General features: G+C 37.5%; 1 protein-coding gene across 1 annotated transcript in view; it reads left to right on the top strand.

Moving 5' to 3' along the window:
- Window positions 1-25,183, top strand: part of SLC4A4 (solute carrier family 4 member 4) — a 508,661-nt gene that overhangs the window by 406,051 nt on the left and 77,427 nt on the right. Inside the window, exon 15 of the mRNA XM_007942789.2 lies at window positions 12,446-12,637. Coding sequence (XP_007940980.1) covers window positions 12,446-12,637 — 192 coding nt within the window. The remainder of the gene's footprint in view (window positions 1-12,445; window positions 12,638-25,183) is intronic.

Consider the following 25,183-nt stretch of genomic DNA (forward strand, 5'->3'; position numbering starts at 1 on the left):
AAAAAAAAAAAAAAAAAAAAAAAGATGTGGACTTCCACTTATCAGCTGTTGGAAAGAGAGACCAGATTTCAAAATCTAAGGTCTCACCTGAGGATGTGATTGAATGGCTCAGTTAGTATTTACTAACCCACCCACAGCCATAGAGTCGGATCTGACTCGTAAAGACCCCTCCTTGGGTTTCTGAGACAGTATCACTATGGAAGTAGATTGCCCAACCTTCCTTCTGAGAAGTGGTAGTGGATTGGAACCACCAGCATTCTGGTTAGCAGTCAAGTGCCGTAGGCACTACATCACCAGAGCTCCTATTTACTAACAGTATTTGGTTTTCAAGTTAGGCATAGGACTGGGCAGTGTTTCATTTTGTTATACATATCGTTGTCATGAGTCAGAGATGACTCAACAGCCCCTATGAACAACATTTGCTTTTCAAGTTAGGTTCTTTTTTTTTTTTTTTTTTTTTAGTGGAGGTATATAGTTCTTAAGTGCTCATTGCAATGAGTTTTGACAATTCTATACTCTCATGTAATCACCACCCAAAAAAAGACATAGAACATTCCCATCATCCCAAAAAGTCCTATGAAATGTTTTTTAAATTTCTGTCCCAGGTTCTGACCCTTGGGAGATCTATCTTTGCCTTGCTGTTCTGCTCCAGGCTTTAAAATGCAGATGGCTTATCCTCAGAAGTTGTCGGATATCTCAGAGAGCTTCTCTCATGTCTCCTGTTCTACCCCTCATCCCAGGAACACGGCTTTCTTGCATTTGTGGGAGTCCTCATGTGTCTAAGAGGAAGATCTGTTTCAACTCTCTTGTCTAGCCTCCAGCCTCTGGTATTCTACCTGTGCACTTGGTAAAGAACACAGTGGTTGGTAGGTGAATACAGGCTTGGTCTGTGCCTATGGCTCCTCTGAGTTCTAATCTGTCACCCAGTCTACATGTATCCATTAAAAATTTATTAAAGGTTTGGCTTATTTTTCTTACGCTATCTGTTGTGGATCTCTTCTGCTATTCTGCCAGGGATGAGGCAGCCCTGGGTCTCTTCTTTCCTACTAAGGACTTGTCACTTTTTAGAATTTCATTTATTTAGGTTTCTTTGCCTCTTCATCTCTGTGATGGGTATTTTAAGACTATAATTTTATAGTTTATCCAACTTGTTTTAATTATTCGGGTGAGAGTGATATGCGGGTCTCTTGTAATGTTCTACCTTTTAATCACAAGCACAACAACCAGTTAGTTTTGATATTTCATGCTAAGTATAACCACAGACATCTACAACTCCAAATACATGCTGTAGATCATAGACAAGATTGCAGATTACTGCAAATCTGGTTTACTAACTGGGGGAAAAGCCTAAAAGAGCAACTACTTAACCTTGAATAGTTAACCTTGAGACTAGCATCACTCTCATTTACATTGTTGTTGTTGTTGTTGTTTGCCATTGAGTCGGCCCCGACTCATAGCGACCCCTCCTTGGGTTTCCGAGGCAGTATCACTACGGAAGTAGGATTGCCCAACCTTCCTTCTGACTCATTTACATAAGAAGGCACATATTTTACTACTTGCTACTTGCAAGAAGAGCTTGGGGGCAGCATCCGCTGACCTCCTCTAACTTCATGAGGGGGAGAGAAAATTGCCAACAGCAGCCCAAGGCTGATTCCTAGGAGGTAGAAGTCAGACATTCCACCACCCTCCAAACTCTTCACCAATTCTGACACTTGACTGCCCCTCCCATGACACTCATTAAGTCTCTGTTGGGTTCAAGAATCAATAATTTGTTGCAGTGGACACACAGAGCGCACTGATAATACTCATGATTATGGGGTTTATTAGGGCAATAACAGGTTACAATCCAGGTTCAGGAATGCTCAGGATACAATCCTTTCATCATGATGGCCTCCCCTTGGCCATGCCTTCAGGCACACCTCTCTTTGGCCCTTGGCTTCTCAGCCTGACCTCTGCCCTGCTTGGACAAATGTCGAAAGCTCTTTTAGTTCTACTGATAGGTGCACCCCACTCCACCAGCAAGGCTCCTCCCAAGGGTACTCGGCTTCCTCATTCCACGGGCCAGCAAGCCTGCTGCTCTGTCTTGGGCAGGTCTCTTGGTTCTGCTGCCTCTGTTGTCACCAACTCTCTGCCATCTCAGCAGGGATCTCCACTCCATGGATGTACTCTCCTCTTGGTCTTCTCTTTCTTTATGGTAGTGAAATCCCCCCTTCTGCCTATACGAAGGCTCATTTTAAGCCTACCAGAATGACCAAAACTAACCAATCCCCACATTCAGGATCTGTACATCTTATTTGCACGCTCCTACACCCAAAAGGGGGAGATCTGGTAGCATAATGCCTAAGGCACTTGACTGCTAACCAGAAGGCTTCTGGTTCAAACCCATCAGCCACTCCTCAGAAGGAAGATGGGGCAATCTACTTCCGTAGTGATACTGCCTCGGAAACCCAAGGAGGGGTCGCTATGAGTCAGGTCCATCTCAATGGCACATAACAAAAACAACAACAACAACATACCCAAAAGGGTGCCATGTACTTTATTTGCATTATTAGCAAGCTATCCAGTCCCCTTGTTGTTGTTGTTATTTGCCATTGAGTTGGACCTGACTCATAGCAATCCCTCCTTGGATTTCCGAGGCAGTATCATTACAAAAGTAGATTGCTCAACCTTCCTTCTGAGGAGTGGTTGGTGGGGTTGAACGGCCAGCCTTCTGGGTAGCAGTCAAGTGCCTTAGGTAGTATGCTACCAGAGAGCCTTCCAGTCCCCTTAGTGGGCTACAAACACCTTACATTTGCATAGTTCCACCCAGTCATCTGGTGGAGTCACCAAGACCATGTCTAGAAGAGCCATACTATGTAATTCACTGCCCCACACTACTCAAGGGGAGTAGAATATTTATTTATTTATTGCTTATTGTCCATGAAGGGAACAGTGTTTGCATGGAGATGCTGTTAATCATGAGACTAAGAACTATTACAGTCACATAATTCTGTTTGACAGTCAGACATGGGAGCAAGAGTGCTTTGATTTTATGTACCTTCAGAGGATTCTAGGAGTTCACATTCATTTTCAGGGGAAGTGGAATGTCATATTAATCTTCTTGTGAATAGCATCCTTATGATTTTCTCCCATGGAGAAAATCAAGTATAAAAACCATTTTGTACTTAAATCTCCTTGAAAATTACAGGCTCCTACTTAGGAAAAAAAAAAATCATTGAAAAAAATTTAAATACATCAAAATAGAATCGTGCATTGAGCCCCCATATCACATCAGCTAGCTTCAATGAGTTAACATTTTGCCCATCGTGTCACATATATTTCCCCATTATCTTCTTTTGAGGAGGATGCTTTTGTATTTATTTATTTTTTAATTTATATTTGGTGAAAATATACACAGCAGATAATACACCCATTCAGCAATTTCTGCATGTACGGTTCAGTAGCATTGGTTACATTCTTCACATGTGTCACTGTTCTCATTATCTCTCCTCATTTTATTTCACCACCATTGACTATTAACCTACTATGAGCTACTCATCTATGTCTTAGAGTTACTGTAGTTTGATCCCATATAGATGATTCTTTCAAAGAGCACAGTGCTCAGGGAGAGCATTCTTTACTAATTCAGCTAAATTGTTGTTTAGCTTGAAGGTGACTATAGGGGACATAGTTTCAATTCAAGATTCAAAATTTTTTAGGGCAACAGATTTGGATCTTCCTTTAACATCAATGGGTATAGTAAGTCTAGGTACTATTTTAAATTATGTTCCACATTTTCCCTTTTTAATCAGAATTCATCTGTTGAGTCCTGGAGCAAAATGTCCAGCAGTGGCAGCCAGGTACCATCCAGTTCTTCTGGTCTCATGGCAAAGGAGTTGGTAGCTCATGGAGAAAACTACACCTCCTCTCCAATTCCTTCTCTGATTCCTAGATCTTCTTCCTGTGCTGCTTCAGGTTAAAAGAGACCAATTGTTGTTTCTTGGGTGGCGAGTCCTAAACTTAAATTTTTAAGATGAATCCTTCAGTATTCATTGTTTTTAAGATTTGAAAACACATCTACTTGTAAAAGCAAGATGATGTTTTTGAAATGAGATCTAGACAAATAATTTCAATCTTTTTCTTGAAATCGACCTCATTTAAGACCCACAGCAACTAAGTTCCACTTCCTTTTAAATCTTATTCTCTACTACGCCATTACAGAAACCATCTACTCCAGCTCATCAGCTCCTGCTCCACTCACTGCTACTTCCTCCTCATGGTGAGCACTCCATAAGTTTTGATGAAAGACTTACTGAGTAAATGAAGGAAGTGTTGTATGTTTCCTTATCTGCATCTCTGCTCTTGCTATCTCTCTGTCTAATGCTGTATCTATTTCTTTCTACCAATAGAGAAAGAAAGAAAAATCTAATTTTTATCCCTTATCCACTGTTTCTCATTACTCTCTCTGTCATTCCTCGTTAGTTTTCTTGACCTGCTACTCTTTCTCCTACTTCCTTTTGAATATGAAAATTCTACAAGGACCAAACCATCTTTAAAAGTTAGTTTACATCTTATTTTCTCTATACAGAAGGAGATTGATGACTCCCTTTTTTGAGTGCCCAGTCTCTGTAGTACTCATTTAGGCACATTCTTTTACTGGTTAGTATTATTAGTTAATATTTCAAATATGTAAAAGAACATACTTTATTTCTGCAAGGAAACCGAGGACATGATCTGTTGTATTCTCCTTTATTAGCTCTCTTAGAGCTTATATTAGTTCATCATGTAATAGAGCCCTAATACATCCTATATTTTCTTTTGAGCTGTTGCTGTTGTTAGGTGCTGTTGAGTTGGTTCCCACTCATAGCAACCTGGTGTACAACAGAATGGAACACTGCCCAGTCCTACACCATCCTGAAATTCATTGCTGTGTTTGAGCCTATTGTTGGAACCACTGTGTCAATCTATCTCAATAAGAGTCTTCCTCTTTTTTGTTGACCCTCTGTTTTACCAAGCATGTTGTGCTTCTTCAGGGACTGCTCTCTCCTGATAACATGTCCAAAGTTCAGGAGACAAAATCTTGCCATCCTTGCTTGTAAGGAGCATTCTGACTATACTTCTTCCAAAACAGATTTGTTCATTCTTTCATATTCTTCACCAATCCATAATTCGATTGCATCAATTCTTCTTCAGTTTTCCTCATTCAGTGTCCAGCTTTCATATGTATGTGAAACAACTGAAAATACCATGGGTTGGGCTACAATTTTTTTATTATTATTCAGATGCTATTTTTACTGAAAATATACTGTCTCTAATTAAAATAGGATTGCCAGATTTAGCAAATGAAAATACAGAGTACCCAGTTAAATTTGAATTTCAAATAAATAATTAATACTTTGTTTAGTATATCTCAAATATTACAGGGATATACTTATACTAATGATATTATTATCTATCTCAAATTCAAATGTAACTGGACATCCTATATTCGTTTTTGGCAAACCAAAATTGAAAGTTCATTTTACTTGAATTTTTCCTTCCAGAAAAAAAGGTAGGTGAATTGTTGGAAATTGACCTTGAATGTGTCAAATTTTCAGATTTTGATGAAAGACTTCATTCATTCAATCAGCAGTGATTTACTTGGTGGCTTCTGTATCCTAAACTCTATCATTTGTCTGTCAGTTTGTCATACTGTGGTGGCTTGCATATTGCTATCTTGCTGGATGCACATTTTCTATTTATAGTTTTGTTTTTTTTTTTTTAATTTCATTACTTCAATGATCAACTCTTTACAGATTACGTCTAAATTATTGTTTCCCAACTTAACTTCTCTTCTAGATCCAGGTCTCCAGACCTGTAAGATGCCTCTCCAATGATTCCACCATCATACAACTAATGGTCTCATTGAGAAGAGCTATAATATAATTGTAACAGGAAGAAAGAAGCATCATAAAGAAATAGAAATAATGTGCTATGAAAGTTCTGACAAGCAGAGAGGACTTCTGAAATAATGTTCCATTTGTCTTGTTTTTAAACTTCTGATTTAACCATTAAAATGCTCTTTACAGAATTTTGCATAGGCAATAAAGATAAAAGTTATAGCAGTAAATAAGGAATAAGGAGTAAAATATGGAAAGCAGTGATATGAGTTAAGAGACTATTTCATTAAGACTGGAGGAGACAGGGGTGGTTTAAGCAAGGGTGGTAGCATTGGTTGTGGGTGACATGCAATCTGCTTTTGGATTTATTTTAATGCACTTGCAATGATTTGACTTGTGAAAAAGAACGGAATTGACAATGACATTCAAGTATTTTGTTCTTGGCATCTGGAGGGATGAAGTTGCCAGAGATGGGCAAGGCCATGGGGGAAGCAGGTTTGAGGAGGAAATCAGGAATTTCTGTTGAGCATGTTAAATTTAAAATGCCTATGAGGCTCTAAGGGACCTCTGGTGGCATAGTGTCTAAGGCATTTGACTGCTAACCAGCAGGGTGGTGGTTTAAACCTGCCAGCCATTTCTCAGAAGGAAGATGGGGCAATCTACTTCCATAGAGATACTGCTTTAGAAACCAAAGGAGGGGTCACTATGAGTTGAATAGATTCCATGGCAGTGAGTTTGGTTTTTTTTATTTATGAAGATCTAAATAAGGATGTAGAGTAGTTTGCTAAGAAGTAGTTAAAAACAATTAATCTTTCTTTGAATTGGAGAATATTTGCTTGTGAGTTAATAAATCATCGTTACCCTACAATTGTAAATTTACTCTTATAGTAAATGAAAATTGGAGTATGAAAAAAATACACAGAGAATGTCATATTGAAAGGACAGAATTATCATAGTCATAACAACTTTAGAGCAGTACTTTTCACAGTGACTACATTGAAGTGCTAATGAAATCTACAGTCATTTTTCCCATATAAATATCCATGCCAATGGTGTTTACATATGATTTCTGGGTTTTGGGGATTGTCTTTGTTCCTGATGTCATATGACATCTTTGCTGGTATGTCCAACACATTATTGCACTCCTTTAGGACTCAGTGTTACTTGGTTGTAAAGTTGTACCATGACTTACTAAACTGTAATCAGAGTAGTTTGCATATAAAGAAGACTTCAATTTAGAGTATTTTCCAGAGCATTTTCAATTTAGAATATTTTCTGTATTAATCTTTATAGTAGTCCTTTGTAGCTACCTAAGCAAAAAGTCCTATTTACAGTTACCCAGGAAAATTAACTTATTTATTTTCTATTTTCAAACTGAGTAGTAGTAGTAGAACTGACATTGAGGCCCATGAGGGTATTTTTCCAGTCTGTTCCTTTCTTATATGTTCAGCAGTTCCTTCAAAATAAATTTCTCAGGAGATATATGAATTTAGGAATAATCATTTACATAATTTTGCTTGTTCTATGACATAACAATATTAAAATTACAAATGATCAAACCCAGAATTATGTACAATAAATCAAACACTATTAAAAATTATATCCATGAAATAACAAGTATAAAATATTGCCAAACAAAAAATATGTAATGTGCTAATCTTGTAAGGGAGCTCTTGTAGCATAGTGCCTAAGGCACTTGACTGCTAACCAGAAGGCTGGCAGTTCAAACCCACCAGGCACTCCTCAGAAAGAAGATGGGGCAATCTACCTCCGTAGTGATACCTCCTTGGAAACCGATGGAGGGGTTGCTATGAGTTGGGTCCGACTCCACGGCACATAACAACAACAACAACAAAAATCTTGTAAAGTCATAAGAACTTTTCTAAGAATGACATAGGAGTTCCAGACGAGGGATTAAAGCAGGGGTAGACAAACTTTTCTGGTAAAGAGCCAGGTAGTAAATATTTTAGGATATTTGGATCATACAGTCTCTGTCACAACTTTTCAGGCTCTACAGTTGTAGCACAACCACCATAGACAGTATGTAATCAAATGAGCATGGTTGCATTTCAGTAAAAATTTATTTCCATAAACATGACTATGGGATGTCGTTTGGTGACTCCTAGATTAAACTTTAGCCAACCACTTGCTACTGAGTCAGTTCTGACTCATGGTTACCCCCTGTGTTGCAGAGTATAACTGTGCTCTGTAGGTTTCCATGGCTGTGACCTTTCGGAAGCAGGTCACCAGGGCTTTCTTCTGAGGTGACTCTGAGTGGGTTTGAACCTCAACTTTTTGGTTAATACCTGAGCCTTTTATCATTTTCATAACCGAGGACCTAGTGACAGCAATTTTGTATAAATTTTAATAGGTGATTTTTAAAGCATTGCTCTTTGAGACTCAGTGAGGATTTCAGAGAGATTGCTCAGGGGTGTGTGGGAAGAGATGGACCCTGTGCCTCCTCACCGAGTAGGGAGAGCAGCTCAGCTTTATCAGTTTTAAAGACTGGCTTCTGGGTAAATTACACGAAAAAGATGTTTTATGATAATTAAAATTTGGAAACCATTGCAATATATGTGGTAACTTGTACTATTATTTTTTTGCTCCCTATATATACAGACAAAGCAAAATGCACCACTGAAGCAAAAATAGATTAAAAAAAATCATTTTGACCTAAAAGTATTTGTTTCATAGATAACAAAATACCATATATTGGAGCAAAACTTATATAACTTGGTGATATGTGAGGATTAAGTTATCAGCTCGTTATCTAACATCCTACTTTTCATATTTATGTATGTAGACTATTAATAGATGAGTCATGAGTCTTAATGTTTAATTTGTTAATGGTAAGGATCTTGGTTGAAGTTTTATGGCATTAACCTTCATTGATATCAGCTTATGTGTAATAATAATATTAAAATAATACAAATGACATAGGTGTCTTTTCAGTGATGTTTTAATGGCATTGTTTATCAGCTACAGTTTAAGTTTTATGGAAGTGGGAAACTTTGTATATTGAGATACTGTATATACTGAGGTACATATGCTGCCTAAAGTTCTTAAGCCTTTAGTGAATGATGGTATTCAGAGGCTAAATTTTCTGTACAGGGCTACAGACAATCATTTGAAGTTTATAAAGTACTGATGTTCACATTTTTAAGTCAATGTAAGCAAGAAAGAATAGCTATTATCTCACATACATCTGTATAGTTTACACCTCCACCTGAATCTCTGTAAAACAATCAATAAAATTGTCCATTGGGATTGTTTTAATGTAGCTTACATCTTTGGGGAACTCTAGTTATAACTCTGCTTATATTAAAGTGCTGAAGTGAAATTATGGTAAATTTTTGCTGATTTTTAAACAGAGAAATCTGTTTCCTAATGACCTCTAAACTTTAAATATATTCTGCTAAAAAAAATCCATATGCATAAACCTGAAAAATAGAAGGAGACATGATTAATCACCTTTCAGAAGCTGAGTTTGATAAAGAGGAATTATGCAATTCAGCTGTTTACAAATTGAAGAAAATATAGAAAAAAAAAATATATGTTTCAGGAACAATCTAAAGTCCATCTTGTTGTTGTTGTTGACTAATATAAGTACTTTACTTTTTGAGCTCTATAAAAACATGAACTTTGTTAGGCCAAAGATTGTGTTTTCTGAGTTATCTTATTTTCTGACCATATCATTCAAATGAAAAAAACTCATTGAAAAGTAAAGAATGTTAATGATGTGTTTGGGGTGATGTAGAATTCTTGTCTCTGAAGGACAGGAGTGATTTACTTTTCATAGTCATTTCAAAGGTATTCTCAGATAACTCTTTTGTTATCACATGGCATAACCACTAGCTCTGAACCCAAGACGAATAAGGTTATGGGCAATTAGGGTGTTCCCAAGCTGAGAAACCTAGCTCTTATCTCCACCTTCATTACCACATTGGCTTCCATTTAGAGAAAGAAAATTTTGAAAATTTGAGCCATAGGCTCACAGTGTACAAGAAAGCTTCAGGAATAGCAAAAGAAACTCATTTAAAGGATAAGCATTTAAGAGGCCTCAAATATCAATATAAAGAAGATCTCTGCAGAAATCTTGTTCAACAAAGGAGTGAACTACCGCGAAACTGGTCATCACTGAAAATGCAAGGTGACGATGAATGTCCATCAGTTATGCCTATTAAATACGAGGGATCAGAGGTCTGATAAAATGATCTCTGAGTTTCCTTTCTACTCTAATATTTTAGAAAGAGTTCCTCAGACTTAGAGTCTACTGACTTTTGTGTAACCAATGTCTTGGTTCTCTAGTGTTACTACAACAGAAATACCACAAATGGGTGGCTTTCACAAACAGGAATGTATTCTTTTACATTTTAGGAGGCTAGAAATCTAAGTTCAAAATGTTGACTCTAGGGGCTGAGTGAAGGCCCCTTGACCTTGGAGTACAGCCCTTGTTCTTATTATAGGCCCACTGGAGCTAGAGGCTTCTCATAATTCATGCAGCTTCTGGCTGCCAAGGATGATGAATCCAAGGTTGACAGGTAGAATGTCACAATCCCAAGGTCAACAAGTAACACAGCAGGACACTGGCTCAAGTTCAGAAACAATTCCAAAATTGGCAGGCAACACAGCAGGCCACTAGTTCAAATCCAGGGACAATTCCAAAATCAGCAGGCAACGTGACAGGCCATCGGTTCAAGTCTAGGAACTGGAGATGAAAAACTCAGCTAAACTTGGGATATAAATGTACCAAAAAGCTAGAGACCTTCCGTAAAGTTTCCCCATTTATACTGGAAGCAGACCACACCCCAAAGGCAACTAATTTGCTGCTCATAGCAGATTCCCCATGAAATTGATTCCAGTCTCATCACGGGGAAAAACAGAATCCAGTTGCCAAGCACTTAAAAGCATGGTCCAACCAAGTTGACACACAACCTTAACTACCACAAGCAATAATTCAAATACGTTGGCTCTTTTAGGTTAAGTTTTGTAGCGGCAGAGTATGTTTTTAGTATTTAAGGGGCATGCAGTTTATTGAAGGTGTGGTCTCAGTTAAAAGGGAAGACGAGTAGGACAGGGAAGGGGTTTAAAGGATGTGATCTTAGCCAGAGTTTGACTTCAGCCTGATCCCAAGGGGAGAACTAAAGCTTAATTTGTACCACAGAATTGCTCCCACTTTGAGACAATAGCTAGTTTTGTACCTTAGTATTGATCTAGGAGCCAACGTTGATTCATTGGTGCAGTAGTTAAGCCCTTCTTTGCTAACCAAATGGTCAGTAGTTGAAACCCACCAGGGAGAAAGATACTATAGTCTGCTTCTATAAAGAAGCCTTGGAAATCCTATGGGACTGTTCTAGTCTGTCCTATAGGATGCTCTGAATCAAAATCCACCTAACAGCAATGAGGTTAGTTAGTGTTGGTCAGTAATTGGCTGCAGAGGAGGTAGCTCTTGGATGGCTGAAAGCTGTTCTTCAGAGAAAGAGGAAGCAGTGAGCTGATGGCAGCTAATACTAAGAGCAGCTGGAGGATAGGTGCCCTGGCCCTAGCTAAAGAAGTCTCCTGGTTATTAGAAATAGAAATCAGAAAAAGTGAGTCATTAGAGAGAAACACTGACAGCATGACAACACTAAATGAAAAAGAAGAAAATTTGAAAATTACATATGATTTTGAGGCTAAGTAACATAGAGATCAATATCCCATACACAACTCCACAGCCCTAAAGGCATCCCCATGCATTCCAATAATGGATGCCTATAATGAGTATCTAGGAGCTCTGGTAGCATAGTGCCTAAGGCACTTGACTGCTAACCAGAAGCCTGGTGGTTCAAACCCATCAGCCACTCCTTGGAAGGAAGGTTGGGCAATCTACTTCCATAGTGATACTGCCTCGGCAACCCAAGGAGGGATTGCTATGAGTCGGGGCCGACTCGATGGCACATAACGACAACAATAATGAGTATCTGGAGTCAACAAGAAAAACTGTGTTTTATTTAGATTTGCAATTGAAAAAGCAGGGACCATTAACTTATTTATAGGGTTTAATTACTCAAATCACCAATCTCTAGTTACCTAGATAAGGAGTAACTTACTACTAAAATTACTGGGTAAATGAGTAATCAACTATAACAGTTGATACCATTGACTGATGGGGCCATCAGCTAGAAGTGTAAGATGCTGTGTACTATAACGTAAATACTTTTTGGACAACAAAGGCACTTCAGAGAGTCAAATGTTTTGAAGCTTAGGATATTAAAGGGTCTTAGTTTACTCTCAGGAAGGTTGACAGGAAAGAAAGACTTTGTGGCTTGTTTCTGTTAAACAAATGGGTGATTGTAAGGCTGTAGCTAAAACTAAGTAACAGATTGCATCATTCTCACTGTATTTTAAATAATTGCCAACCTCCTGGCCCCCTTACTTGTTATTCCATTAACACCTCATCAAATTTCACTGTTAAATACTTATTCTCCGGCTGGTTGACAGAAAGTTTTAGTATAATCCCTGTAGAGCCCATCAAGTGTCAAAAGCTGCTTTTGATGTGTCAGAGTTCTGTAGAAAAAAATTAATGTTTTAATGTTTTTCTCCTTCAGTACCATAATGCTACCGTTGACTGGACATTTTTGTCGACGAAGGAGTGTTTGAAATACGGAGGGCAGCTCATGGGGAACAACTGTGACTTTGTTCCTGATATCTCACTCATGTCTTTCATCCTCTTCTTGGGCACTTATACCTCTTCTATGGCTCTCAAGAAATTCAAAACTAGTCGTTATTTTCCAACCACAGTAAGTACTTGAATTTTAAATAATTTTCATTGAATTTACACTGTTGGACAATAATAAAACTTCACAAAATGGAAAAAGCACCTGTAATTCAACCTCTACAGTATCAGTTTGTGTGTTTGTTATATTGCTTTCCTGTCTGTGCATGGGCATATGTGTTTAGCATAACTGCAGCCCAGCTTTAAAAAATCTTCTAAGGATCTTGCTCACATAATTCTGTCATAAATTCTGCCTGTACTCAAAGGAAAAAGTGGGATGTGTTCTAGATAATAAACAAGAGTAAACCAAAACACCTCTTAAATTCAAGTACAGAGAAAAAACTCATTTCATACTCATCTGGAATTGTGATGTTATAGAATTTCTTGTCCGTCAGCTTTACATAGGAGTAATTTAGTGGTTGAATTGTGGCCTGTGGGGGAAAATTTATATTGTGCTCTTCTACAGTATAGGTACAAGATATGAGTGTCATTTGAACTGAGCTTTCCATCCCAGAATGATGAATGCAGCAGTATGGAGTAACAGATAATTGAGCTACGTTGTGCAGACATCCTGTCTCCCATTAACATGCTTGGGTGAACTTGGAGTCAAAACTGTGGTTCATTGAGAGACTACAAGACAGACAAACATTTAGTTAATGGCATTTTGTTTTCTTTTATCTGCAAAATGAAGCTAAGATAATCCTTTGCTTTACAGTTTAATAATTCTTAGTATTTAGAATGTCAGTATTTCTTAGGTAATCTTGATTTTATCTGATTTTTATCAGTGATCTGAGCTATGTAGCTGACATCTCATGAAATCTCCCCTCCTGTGCTTTGTGCAGGAGGAAAGGAAGAACTTTAGAAGACATGAAATACACGTGGTGAAATTCCTTTTTCTTAGAAGAGAATAAAACAGAAAATTAACAAATTTACTTTTACTTGGGATTTTTTTTTTTTTTTTAACTCAGATACTTCTTATAAAATTGAAAAAAGAAAAAGGAAGGTTTGCTAATGAAATGTCCTGAACTGTTTGGTCCAAGGAATGAAAACTTTCATAATTGGAAACACTGAAATTCAACTTTGTCTCCTTAAAATGGATATCACAAACTGATGGCCCAGGTTGAATTCAGCCCTCAGCCATTCTTTGAGTAGCCTGCAGTTCATAAAACACACATCCACACAGAGAAAACTGAGGACTTAGGTGGAACCTGTGCTTTCTTGATAGTCGTTGTCTTCACAACTCTCTATTGTCTAAGACTTGGCTGCTTCACACATTCAAGTTGCCTACCTATCCCTGAAGACATTTGAACTTATGATTCATGCTTACACATGGGGAAATGTGCATGCCTGAGCTACCTCTTCAACGGTATGAGTTCTCTCTAGAACAAATTTCTGGGTAAAGGTCTTTGAGGATGATATTCAAGTGACATTCCAAGCCATTGTCTCAACCAAATAGCTGTTCTTCATTGTTTTTTCTCTATGTAGTTCTTTCCTTCTTGATTATTAATTTATTGAGCAGCTTTGTTTGTCTGTTCATACTTTGGGAATCACCATTTTTTTGATCTCTACTTGCCAAAGTCTGGTGTCATTTAGCCATAGTAGATGAAGAATTTATGGCACAGTTGTCAATCATAATTTGAGATTGGTAGAATAGTTTCAATCTTAATATAAATAGAGATAATTTTAACTGTCTATGTAGGCATAAACTTTTTTCTTCTATTATTAACTCCTGAATTGATAATTGCTCTTCAGAATTAAAGAAAATCTTCCCTTATTGGAGTCCAACAGAGTGATTTTCCAGCCATTGATAAATGATGTTAAGAAAGGTGTGAGCAAGTGAAAGGAGACTAATTGTAGGATTTTGGTCATAATTTCTATTAGGAAGGTTCCCAGAATAATTTGAAATTGTACATAACAAGTAAGGAACCCGAGGGCACAATGGGTAAGCGTTTGACTGCTAACAAAATGTTGGTGGTTTGAACCCAACAGCTGCTTCACAGCATAAAAGACCTTGCAATTTACTCCTATAAAGATTTCAATCTAGGAAACCCTCTGGGACAGTTCTCCTCTATCATATAGGGTCTCTATGAGTTGGAATTGCCTTAATGGCACAGAACAACAAGAATTGTGTTAGCCTGGTCAGCCTGCCCTCTGCCCTTACATCCTTACTCACTTCACATTTTCAGTTAAGTCATAACAATGTTATTATTGTTGTTATGTGCTGACAAGTCGTCTCCAACTCATAGTGATCCCTCCTTGGGTTTCCGAGGCAGTATCACTTCCGAGGAGTGGCTGGTAGGTTTGAACCGCCAACTTTCTGGTTAGCAGACAAGTGCCTTTGAGCTCCCAGTCATAACAATACACACACACATATATGTACATACACATATAATGAATAATAATAAGATCTTCATGCTCTCTCATTTGCCAAAATATGTTTTCATTTAAGTTAATATTTAAAAGGTTGGTTTCTAAGGTAGAGATAAATAACTTTATATGCTTAAACAGTATATAATATGATCCTTTATTTCTGTGAAGATAATCAAGGCTAATTCTTAATATCTTCTCACTTGTACCAACAATTCACATGAATCCTCTAAAACTCCAAATGCTAATGCTGGATGACCATGCCCTTGCCATAGACAATGTCCTGTTTTTTTGTTTGCACAGTTGTTTCTGTTTTGTGCTTTACTTTCTAAACATTTTGTATGAGTTGTTAGTCAATTAAGACTATAAACTGCTTGAAAACTGTTATATATCTCTTTTATCCCTCACATCAACTAGCACTCAGTTGCATGCAGACTAGGTACTGTTCTTTTTGACTAGTGGAAAATTAGTCAAGTAGAGATAAATGCTGACTTTTGGAAAGAGTATGGCTGTAGGACACTTGGAGCTACAGATCTAGTGCCAGCATTGACATTAATTGACCGTGTATCCTTTGATAGCTAACCCTGTGGAATTTAATTACTTCACCTATAAAGGGAGAGCCTGGGTGGATGACAGTTAACATCCTTTTAAGCTCTAATATATTTTTATGCTTAAAAAAATAATTTCCTGGCTTTATCTCCTCAATTAAATAAATTTTCTATATTAAACTATTATTTATAGCAATAATTGGTTCTTAACAAATTCCCCAAAATTAATTATTAGCTTCATCTTTATCCCAGAGATGCTTTTGCAGCTACTACTAGCCTCTGTCTGTGATCATCCATAATCTGGACAAATAGAACAAATTCAAAAGATGCATTACTTTCTGATTCATCTTCCTGTGTTCTTTTCTCAGCTAATAACATCACCTATCCTCATAGCCACTCAAGATCACAATCTTACAATCATGTTTGGTGTATCAGGCCCAGAAGTAAAATATAATACAGTCAAATCAAAGTAATTTGAGAGCTTTCATAAAACATTATTTACAAAGGTAATCTTAGGGAAATCAGAAGGTAGAGTGTGGTACCCTGGTACTAACAGTAGATTTATTACTATCTAAGGCCCAAAGGAAAAGAGAGTGTCTACTAGACCATGGGAGGAGAGAGAAGAGTAGAGAAGGCTGCCTTGAGAGGTACAATGTCTTAGTTACCTCCAAAAAAAACACCAAAACTCACCGCCATCAAATCAGATCCAACTCATAGTGACCCCACCTTGGGTTTCTGAGATGATGTCACTATAGCAGTAGGTTGCCAACCTTCCTTCCGAGGAGTGGCTGGTGGATTTGAACCACCAGCCTTCTGGTTAGCAGTCAAATGCCTTAGGCACTATGCCTCCAGAGCTTAGTGCTGATATAATACAAATACAAGTGGGTAGCTTTCAGAAACAAGCTTATTTCCCCACAGTTATAGAAGCTAAAAGTCCAAATGAGGGTTTTGGCTGTGTCAGTTACTTTCTTGTTGGTAGCCAGGGCCTACCTTGGTTCTGTGGCTCATAGAGGATCCTCACATAACATCTCTCTTCCCCTATAGGTGCCTCATCCCACAACTTGTCTGGTCATCGGTCATTGGTGTTTAGCATGTCAAATCTATTTTTCAGATGATCTATAAATTCAGGTGGGATATACTCAAGGTAGGAGCTCTGGTAGCATAGTGCCTAAGGCATTTAACTGCTAACCAGAAAGCTGGCGGTTCAAACTCCCCAATCAGTCCTTGGAAGGAAGGTTGGACAATCTACTTCCATAGTGATACCGCCTCAGAAACCCAAGGAGGGGTCGCTATGAGTCAGATCCGACTCCATGGCAGTGAGTTTGGTTTTTTTGGTTTTGGTATACTCAAGGTAGTATGTTGACTCTCATGGAGTTGTTTTAATTTTCTTCAGCTTCAGCTTGAAGTTGCTTATCAGAAATTGATGGTCTGATCTAAAGTCGACCCCTGGCCTTGTTCTGACTGATGATATTGAGCTTCTTGAACACCTCTTTCCACAGATGTGGTTGGTTTGATTCCTGTGTATTCCATCTGGTGAGGTCCATGTGTATAGTCACCATTTATGTTGTTGAAAAAAGATGTTTGCAATGAATTAAGTCATTGGTCATGTGAAATTCTATCATTAGAGCTCAAGGATCATTTTTGTCACCAAGGTCATGTTTTCCAACTATTAAGGTTGCTTCTTTGCTTCCAGCTTTCTCATTCCAGTCACCAGTAGTTGTTGATGGATGTGCATTGCATGTTTGGTCAATTTCAGACTGGAGAAGTTGGTAAAAATCTTCAATGTTTTCATCTTTGGCTTTAGTGCTTGGTATGTAAATTTGAGTAATATTTACTCATCTTCCTTGTAGGCATATGGATGTTATCCTTTTATCAGGATAGATCTTGAAATGTTCTTTTTTATGATGAATGCAAAGGCATTCCTCTTCAATTTGTCATTCCTGGAATAGTAGACCATATGACTGTCTGATTCACAATAGCCAATACCAGTCCAACTAATGCCTAAGGCACTGATATTTATGCATCCTATTACATTTTTTACAACTTCCAGTTTTCCTAGAGTCATACTTCATACATTCCATGTTCTGATTAGTAATGGATGTCTATAGCTGTTTCTTCTCATTTTGAGTCATGCCACATGAAGTTCTCAAAAGCTTTACTCCATCCATGTTATTAAGGTCAACTTTACTTTGAAAAGGCAGTTCTTCAACAGTCATGTTTTGGGTGACTGGCAATCTACTTCCATAAAGATTTACCACCTCAGAAATCCAAAGGGGATCCCTTTGAGTCTGAATCAACTGGATGTCAGTGAGTTTTTTTTTTTTTTTTTTTTCCTAACCTGAGGGGCTCATCTTCTGGTACTGTATCAGGCAATATTTCACTGCTATTCAGGTTTTCAGTGGCCAATTTTTATGAAGTCGACCACCATATCCTTCTTCCTAGTCTGTCTTAGTCTGTAAACTCTGCTGAAACCTGTGCACCAGGGGTGACCCTGCTAGTATTTGAAACACCAGTGGCATACCTTCTAGCATCTCAGCATCACTCAAGCCACCCAGTACGACAAACTGACAGTTAAGTGGTAGACACTGTCACTGCCTCTCCCCTATATCAGCTCTCCATACCTTTCTTTAGATCAGGGTTCTAAATGTACCTAGACTCAGTGTCCCCACTCTCCCTCATGGAGTCAGTGTCAATGCATCATGATGAGCACATAAGGTGGAGCAGATTGTCTTTGCTAGCCTATCTGTCAGGAGTTTCATTTCTATATCAGCCACTTCCTTGGAGCCCTAGTGCTCAGTGAAACATGAGTAGAATACCAGGACTCCACTGACTGACTCCTTTCTTTTAGAAGAGCAAATCAGTTTATTAGTCCGTATTGTTAGTGGTCTGTTAAATTAGCCTCAGGTCTTTAGTCAAAATCTCTCAACATCCAAATTTCCAGTGGGAACATCACATTATAGTCTGTGATCTTCTGTGGCAGATGGCTCAGAACATTAACATGTGATTATAAGCATGAAACAAAGATGTCATCACTGCCTATGTGGTGGCAAAATGAAAGAAGTAGCTTAAAAATAGAACAGCACTGTGATTAATAGAAATCATAAAGCTATAGAACCCTATGAATTAGGCAAAATTATTGGTATTATAGTATAGTCACAGTGTACCTGATCAATGTGTGTAATTGGTGTGAAAATACTTTTCTTAAGTAACTGCTTAAGTTCATTTATCATTATTCTCAATTGCCTTTAATTCAATGACAATTCTAACTCTTATATGGATGATGTACTAGTGAGAGTCTTTTTATTATGATTCCTGGTTGTTATTGCCATTTAAATAAATAAAGTCACGACATTCCAGTTAACATCAACAATTATGACACCTTCTAGGTTTTATTTAGGAGACATTTCAGCAAAGTATACTTCAATATCCTTCTTAAATCTGAATTTATATCATTTACTTAATTAGAATATTAATTTATATTGAAAAAAATTCTTATGACTATAATGTGTGCTTGACACAATACTAGATAGTAGAGGTACAAAGACAGGTAATACATGGGCTTGGCATATAGTAGGCCCTTAATATATATTTGTTGAGTAAATTCGGTTTTTAAGTTTTCAATTTGGAAAGCCTCATTTTAGGTCTTTCATCCTACTCATGTTCATTATCTCCCAGGGAATCACTCTTTGGTTCTTTTGACCCAGGTGAGTTGATGGTGATGTTTATGGAACTAGCTTTATGGATGAAAAAAGAAGTACAGGGTTTCAGGAACTTACATGAAAAAATAACAAGCATTTTAGTTAGGTAATGCCTTTCTTTGGATCAACACAAAACATGGGAAAGTATGCAATTCCAAAGCTAGCTATATTTTTTTGGAACAGTGGTTCTTGGTTAACATTTTGGCCTGAGAGCATTCTGTTCAAAGTTGAGTAAATGTCATTTATATATAATTTTTTACAGGAATAAGACCATGTCCCAATTCCATTTTCTTTTTTTCTCAGAAATTTTCTTGGAATGGGAAGAACTACCAAACTAACACAGATCATGTATCAAAAACGAGAACTAGTGTTCCCATTCTAATGTTAGTAATACTGGTGACATTTGGTTCATTCTTTTAGAAACATCAGACCACTTAATGGTGTTAAAATTCATTCTGAGAACAACTTTGCTGTCAATGAAGGGGAATCAGATTTTCAAATTTTCATAGTATTTTGTTCTAAGAAAGTAATTTTTAAACTCATATTTATTTTAAATCCAAAATTATTTTTTACATATCTTTTTCTTAAGAAGGAAAAAGTATGTTTAGTCATAAACATAATTTAATCTGTTAAACATTTAACAAAGACTGCAAATATTTCAGGAGTTTTGTTAGCATAGTGCCTAAGGCACTTGACTGCTAACCAGAAGTCTGGCAGTTCAAACCCACCAGCCACTCCTCGGAAGGAAGATGGGGCAATTTGCTTCCATAGTGATAGTGCCTCGGAAACCAAAGGAGGGGTCACTATGAGTCAGGTTCAACTCGACGGCACATAAGAACAACAACAACAGCAAATATTTCATTTCTTACAGACACATGACAAAACATAAAAGAGACTGTAATTGAGCCATAAGAAAAATGGCACCAGTTGGTCAGAAGCATTTTGTGAAAGCTTTTAAGGGTGGCACAGAGACAGTTTATGGCTGGAAGAAGTAATTTTGACTATAGAACCCTGTTGGTCTTAAGCATTTTCAGCTTGCTTGTTGATAGAGAAAAGTTACCAGCAGTGAAACCCATGCATTACCATAAAATGATCTTTTAGCCCATCCTCATGTTATCTAATTTATATATATAATTTATGAACTTCTATTTTTAAAACTTCTATTCTTGTACCTTAATATAAACTGTATAACCACCTTCCTTTCTAGACCCTGGAACTCATTATTATAATGAATTCTTTACATTATCCCAGAAGATCTTATTAGGGGCTCCAGAAATTTTGATATTAAGTATTATCCATTGAATGTTAGTGCAAGGACTTTGAATGCCACCGAGTCCATATAACTTAATTTCTGACAAATGATCACCTGGGTGCTACTTGAATGCTTCTTGGGAAAGGAACTTACTAGCTCTTTAAGCATTTCTGATAAAAAGCCAAAGCTTTCCACAGTCTGTACACAGGATCTGCTGATGCATCCTGGAGCTACATAGAGCAAGCATAGTCCTTCTTTACCACGATAGATTTCATATATCTGAAGGCAGCTTTTTCAACAGCTTGTCAAGGCCTGCTATCATTTTCTGTGGGCTGTGTTTTCTGAAACTCCCACCCCATCCCTCCTCTGGTTACTCCTCTCTAGATATACTCTAGATTTTTAGTCTCAACTTAAAATACAGTGGCCAGGTTGGGACATAATATTTCCCATGTGGTTTGGTCATTTTCCTTCTGGTCCACACCCACATTTGATTCCTTGTTTACTACTCAAGTTTGAGGCAGGATGAAAAAAGCCCTGTTAGTTGACTGCCAAAGTCTCCTCAGCATCCCTCCTGAACCGCTTCACTAGGCCAACTTCTCTCCTGTTCTGTGTTAGAAATGAAAAGGTTTTTTTTCCCCCAGTAGACTCCATTGGCACCTCCTAAGTCCCAACCAGCTAAATTGCCTAGCCCACTTCCCTTCCTTGCTCCCCAAATATCTCTGACTCTGGAAATTACAGCCCTACAATCCTACTTAGCCTCTAAATCAGATTTTCTTTGTATTGAATTCAGATTATAGCAGGTGGTGTTCAGTTAGTGTGCAATATCTTATAATTGTTGCAATGACTAATATTAATGCTTATCTCTTTTGAGTGCTTTATGGTGTTGGTTACTGGGGAGATTAAATTTTAAAAATTCCTTTTTAAGATTGCCAAAAGGCATACTTTTTTTTTTCTTGTCTAGAATAAATGCTCTTTTACACTGTTGTTTAGCATTTTGCAAGCACTATGATCATTAGAGGAGTTGACATCATGAATTAATATTTATTGGGAACCCACGGGGCCCCTGCTGCTGTACTTGTCTCTCTGTAACAGCTCCCTCAATTGAGAACTGCACTGCAGGCTAACAGCCTTCCTCCCCTAGTTAATTTAGGAGCAGCTGCAGTCCTTGCAAAGTGAAAACCAAATGTCCTCTGGGGCTCAGAGGAAACAAATTCATTTTTTCCCCTCTAAATTAACTAGCTTCTCACTGTTGGTGTCTCTAAGATCCCGACTCTCTCAATAATTAATAGAGTATCATCCTTCATGAAGAGTATGTTTATAATAGATTTATTAGGTGACTTTTGCCCTAAAACAAGAGAACAGTGTATGGTTATTTGAGTTTCTCTTCCTATCCACTTAATTTCTTCTTTGCTTTGGGAGTTTAAATATTTAAACTTTTTGCTTCTTATTAGATTAATTGAGATATTTTCTGCTTAATTCTGCAGAAGACAGAAATGTATTTTCTTCTTCATTTTTAAATTAACAAATCATAAACAAAATTAAAAACAACCCAAAACCTGCTTACATAAAAGGGAGATTTTAAAATTTAATGTATAATCTTGAGACAAGTTTTCCTTTTTGAAAAACTGAGGGTAGGAATTACCATATGTTGTAGCACATACATGCACCATTAAAGAAAAAAAGTTTCGTTTTTCTTTAATATCAAGCCCTTGCTACATATGAATTATCTTAATTTGTGTTTCTCTTCGATTATGATGGTTTAAATTCCTAGGATACTGATGTTTGCGTCTAGAGAGACTTTGGATAGACATCCACAAGCTACAATGCTTGTCAAGCTAGGTTTGAGGCCCAAGCCCACCGATGGGCAAGAAATATAGTTGGAACAGGTTTCCTCATGAAAACTTTTGCACTTCTATTTCTAATCATTATCAATAATAGCTGGGAGGGAACTCAGACCCACGGGTTTCTAAACTGATCTGTTTATTTATATTGAGTTACATAAAAGGCTGCTATTGGGGAGTTTTCGAAAGAGGCCAAGTTAGGTAAAAGTGGAAAGTGAAATGAAAGGGGGACAAAAAGGAATTTGTACTTTTCTTTTTACAAACATGTTTGTAAATTCAAGGAGAGCTTAAATAGAGTAATTGTTGTCTCCTCAAAGACAGGCTCAAAGCTCCTTGTACACAGGCATCACAGTAAATCTAGTAGCCAGTAGTAGTATCTAATAGCAATACTCATTGCTTGACATCTCTGACATACTCTTTAGTTCTTCTGTAACAACTTTTCCTATGCAAATTAAAGTCTAATTTTAGTATGGAGTAAAACCTGAGCAGCCTACTAAGACATCATTCCTACCTGCCTTCTCTAATTAGAGGATTTAGAGTTGAATACAAAGGTAGCCTGGGAAAAATCAATTTCCTTGACTGTGAAGTTTAAACTGGATCCAATATCTTAGAAATAAATGTCTTAACAATAAACACTCTCCAGGAGTGACTGACTCTGTATTGTACAAGGGAAATAGAAGTGAGTGTATTATACAGAACATATCACCCTAGCTGTGATTTTAATGCAAAATTATTAATAAGGTATTTTTTTCCTCATAAATTTAAGAACTGTCATCTTGCAGTTTATTATCATTTATTTTTCTTAGATACTTTTGTACCTATAACACACTGGCATCGAGTCGATTCCAACTCCTAGTAACCCCATAGGGCAGAGCAGAACTGCCTCACAGGGTTTCTAAGGCAATGAATCTTTACGGGAACAGACTGCTTCATCTTTCTCTTGTGGAGCGACTGCTGGGTTTGAACTGTGACCTTTCTGGATAGTAGCCAAGTGCTTTAACCACTACCCCACCAAAGCTCCTATTTGTACCTATAATGTATGTGTAGTAGAGTCACACTGGACAAGAATGCCATTGTCTAGAGTTCCTTCTAAATTTATTTGATTGTATATATTTTTATTGGTTTCCTATGGCTGCTGTTCAAAGTTGCTGGCTTAAAACAATGTAATGACCACATACCTGGTGGCTTAAAACAACATAAATTTTTTTTTTCTTGAGATCTGTAGGTCAGAAATCTGAACAGTGCATCTCATTGGCCTAAAATCAAGGTGTCAGCAGGGCTGTGATCCTTCTGAAGGTTCTAGCAGGGACCCTGTTTTCCTGCCTTTTCCATCTTCTAGAAGCTGCCTGCTTTCCTTGGCTCATGGTCCCATTCCTCTATCTTCAAAGCCAGCAATATCTGCTCAGGTCTTTCTCATGCTGTATCACTCTGATTTTCCTAGCTTGTGATGACATTGGGCCCACCTGAATAATCTGGGATAATCTCCCCATTTCAAGGTCAACTGATTAGTGACCTTTATTCCATCAAACACTTAATTCCCTTTCCTGGGCAACATAACATATCCACAAGTTCCAGAGATTAAGAGAGAGATATTTTTGAGAGTATTATTCTACTTATCTCAGGGTCTACCCTAAAATTTGACAGGGTTACTCTGCTGTGCTGACAGAGTACTGAAGGGGGCAAGTTTAGAAGCAGAGAGACTTGATAAGCAGTTAATGGAGTAAAACAGATATTACAAAGTGGTGATTTAGATAGGATGATAATTGCAGTAGAGTGGTCAAAAGTGGCTAGATCCTGGATATATTTTTAAGGTAATTTGCTGACCTGTTAGATGTAGGGTGTGAGAGGAAGAGAACTGTTGAGTAGATTACAAAATTCTTGGCCTGAGCAATAGACGTTAATTAATTAAGATGGAGAAAACTACTGAAAGAGAAGGTTTAGCGTGGCCAATGGTGGCATGAGCAGGAGGCAAGGAGATCCAGTACTTAGTTTTTGACATGATAAGTTTAAGATGTCTGTATGAAATCCAAGTAGAGGTGTCAGGTAACTAGATATATGATTCTGGAATTTAGGGGAGTGGTATGACCTGGAGATATAAATGATTTACTTTTCAGCATGTAGCAGGTTTTTTAAAAACATGAGACTGGATGAGATCACATATGTAAAGTAACATAGAGGAAAGAAGAGACCCAGCTTCTGAATTCTGGGATATTTCAACCTCAAGAGGTTGGGAGAGTTGAGGAGAAACCAACAAACACCAAGAAGGAGTAGCAAATGAAGTAGGATGATAACCAGGCTTGCATTCCAGAATGTTTTCAGAATGTCAAAGTATACCTAGATCAGGATTTGACAACTGATAATATTCCTAGCCAGTTGCTTCTGAAAAAATTAGAAGATTATATTGGCTGGCTGGACTATTACCATACAAATAACACGCTATCAGAGTTCAGGTCTCTATCCATTGTCAGCTCTGTGTCTACTCTCCATTTGTGGATATAATCTTTGGTTTATGAGGTATAATGAGATATTTTTGAAAATTATGTCTTTAGAGGGTGATATATTTATGTAGAATCTGTACTAAATATGATAGTTCAGAATAGACAAGAAATTTGGTTGCTTCTTTAAGCTGCTAAAGACAAATTGGAAACTAATTTTAGGATTTGGGCAATTTATATTCTTTTAAATATCCTTAGTGGTGACAAATTGCTTCTCCTTCGAGAATGGATTTAACTTTTTTAAAAGATCATCATGTTGTTATGTGCCGTCGAGTCATAGCGACCCCTCCTTGGGTTTCCAAGGCAGTATCACTACGGAAGTAGGATTGCCCAACCTTCCTTCCAAGGAGTGGCTGGTGGGTTTGAACCG

Source organism: Orycteropus afer, unplaced genomic scaffold (genome assembly GCF_000298275.1).
Source record: "Orycteropus afer afer isolate SDZICR_OR568_19922 unplaced genomic scaffold, OryAfe1.0 scaffold00098, whole genome shotgun sequence".
NCBI lineage: Eukaryota > Metazoa > Chordata > Mammalia > Tubulidentata > Orycteropodidae > Orycteropus > Orycteropus afer.